The 2,969-nt window shown below is 37.6% G+C and overlaps 1 protein-coding gene across 5 annotated transcripts in view; it reads left to right on the plus strand.

Moving 5' to 3' along the window:
* The window catches only part of dnmt3a (DNA (cytosine-5-)-methyltransferase 3 alpha), an 84,909-nt gene that overhangs the window by 8,509 nt on the left and 73,431 nt on the right, over positions 1 to 2,969 (plus strand). For all 5 annotated transcript variants that reach the window (XM_015392177.1, XM_015392175.1, XM_015392176.1 and 2 more), the window contains one exon: positions 930 to 1,037. In XM_015392177.1, coding sequence (XP_015247663.1) covers positions 930 to 1,037 — 108 coding nt within the window. The remainder of the gene's footprint in view (positions 1 to 929; positions 1,038 to 2,969) is intronic.

Genomic DNA, 2,969 nt, shown 5'->3' on the forward strand with positions numbered 1-2,969 from the left:
TGTTCAGCATGGGGGTGAGTAGAAAATGAAGGCTAATCATGTTTTGGGTGTACTATTCCTTTAACAAAAGCCTCCCCAAACTGTGGAGACATTCAGGGTGATGTGCAATTTAAGTTTTCCAACATTGGTTTTATATTTAGGTCAAAAATTCATTCTATTTAATCTCATCTGACCAGAGCACCTTGTGCTAAATGTTCCCCTATATGGATTAACAGGATTTCTTTAGAAAAGGAATGTCTTCTTGCCACTTTGTTATGTGCTTAAAGTCCAGATTTCTAAACTGCATGACTAATAGTTGTCCCGTCGATAGCTTCTCCCTCCTTAGCTGCCCAGTCCAACTCTCCAACCCCCACCCTGCTGCCAGAAATGGCCTTGCAGTCAGTCCTATTTGCATTCGGACCCGGCGCTTGCATTCCTACTCAGTCAATACTGAAGTCTAAGCATCTACATTACGGTCATCCTTTCTCTCATCAACTCTGGGGGCTGCTGGGTGGTGGCAGACATGGAGCATTGTTCATGCTGGTTGACAGTTTGTATTAATCAAAGGAAAATTGCAGCAGGGGAACGTGGGGGCGGGTCGGCGGTTTGTAATGGTGTCAAGAAGCAATTGTCTTGAAGGTCAGAGGTGCATTCACTGAGCTTTCACTGCAGCCTAGTTCAAAAGAGCATGTCATTTTGTTTCTATCTGTCTCAGCTAAACACACCGGTGAGTGAGCCTGCTGCACTTTTCTCCAATTTTCAAGCATTTGGTTGCCCTTTAAATTTTTTTTTTCACATTTCTGAAGAACAATTCCAACTTTTGCTCCAATTCTTGCCGTAAATTCAGTGTTTAACTGTTTCAGTGTTTAAGGACAACGATTATTGAGCTGTTAGCTTTAAGAATATGTGCCTTTACCACCCGATCTTACTGTGTCCTTTTCTCTTTACAGGCTGATAGCAAAATGCTAGCTATGGACCTAATGGAGGAGGAGATGTCAGATTTTAGTAGTGCTTCATTTAAAGTTGGAAAACCTGGAAGGAAGCGTAAGCAGTTTGCAGTAAGTATTGATTCCATACAGTAGAAGGTGGCTTGTAAAGATGAGGCTTAGCTCTTTATTTAAGCTCTGCAGGAGTTATGCACAGAGTCTTCATTGGTTCCAGAGCTTTAATGCGGCAAATAAATGACAAAATGTGGGAATTCAGGACATGTTTTCTCTGCTGTGACTGAAATTAGCTCCTTCTTTGAGTCCCAACTTTGACTTCCGCCCGCTGGTGGTTAGGAGAAACCCACAGAAAAGCAGAACCTTCATGACCGCATGGTTCAAAGTAGGGCTGAAACAATTAATCCGATTAATAATGATTAACTGAGTGTTGAAATAATCATCAACTGATTTAGTAATTGATTAATTGTTAACAGGAGCATAGAGACTATAACGAGCCTTTAGCTGACAGAGAAACCCACTTTGAGCCACAAATATACCAAAATAAAAAAAAAGAATATGTAAACATTTTTCATTTAAAATAAAAATAGTTTTTCTTTTTTAGTCTTACCCAATTTAATTACCCTTTGGCTTTCTGATTATTAATTAATTTAAAAAAAATTATCGACAGATTGATCGATTTGCAAAACAGTCGTTTTTCTGCAGCGCTAGTTCAAAGCGTGGGAAAAACTTAGCGGCTAATAGTTCACAGAATACGGGTAGTTATTTGCAAATGTTTTTTTTTTTTAAAAGCAGCAAACTTTAATGAAAATGATCACATAACTTTGCAAAACTACTCAAGCCTAACTGTTGTTTAGCTCAATGCATCTTCCAATCAGCTCTGACTGGCGCCCCCAGTCCCTGCTGGAATAAAAGCATCCCCACAGCATGACGCTGCCATCACAACGTTTAACGATGGAAATTATGAACGTTAAAGGCGTTTGTCACGACACGTATTTTGAATGTAGACTTAAAAAAATGCTCAAGCTCGATTCTTTTCTCCTTTTTAACATTTTTTTCCTCTTCAAAATAAATGATTTTTTTTTCCAAATTTATTTTCCCCAGTATCTTTTAGGTCATGTGACAGAAAAAGTAATGTCAAATTGTTATATTAGACTGGATAGATGAAAGAGGGTTGTTTTTATAAGATTTTAATACACATTCTACTCTATAATCGACTTTATAATGGAGAAAATCATGCTTGATTTTCATTTTCCAATATAACATACTCATTTAGTTTGTGTTCCATGATTAATTGTTTGCTTGTATCACTGTATGCACAGTAGTAGAAGTGATGAGGTCACATTTTTCTGAGGCCAAGTGACAAAATCAGACATTATTAACTTTTTCACCCTGAGGAGTGGTTGACCACCAAACAGGTGCTTTTGACACTAAATCAAGATTATGAAAGATTATGCAACTATGCAGTAAACTGTCAAAATAAACACCCGGGACATGTAGGTGGCATAAATCATCTTTTCACAGATTTAATGAGCAAAAAGCTGATTTAGAGGTGAGATTTTTAAAGCTGAGTTGTTCCGCCTCTCAAATTCATGTTCTCCTTACTCTTCCTCGCAGTTTATTTCTGTGTCTTTTTATCCAGTTTTGTGCAAAATCTGCATTCAGTTTTTGTCCACACTAAATTACATCAGCTGTGCAGGAAGTATGTAAAATTCAGTACTTTTAAATCATTAGGGTGTGTATTATGCCCCTAATCTCCAAAGTAAGCTTGTTTTTTGTTTTCTATGAATATTGAAATAAGTGAGTTGCCTTTATTCTACTCAATGAGCTTTATTCTCTCATTGTAAAGGTTTGAGTTAAAGATAGGGATGCACGATATAATCGGCCCCCTATCGGTATCGGCCTTAAACCTGAATATCGTACATCGGCCGCCCCACCGATATTTAACCCGATATTTGATCAGCTTCTGAGTTTCTAAAGTCTAAAAAACAAAAAAACAAAAACATACTACTTCTTCTTCTTCCTCAAAAACATCTTTTTTACAGACTT

Source organism: Cyprinodon variegatus, unplaced genomic scaffold (assembly GCF_000732505.1).
Source record: "Cyprinodon variegatus isolate N-32 unplaced genomic scaffold, C_variegatus-1.0 Scaffold576, whole genome shotgun sequence".
Lineage (NCBI taxonomy): Eukaryota > Metazoa > Chordata > Actinopteri > Cyprinodontiformes > Cyprinodontidae > Cyprinodon > Cyprinodon variegatus.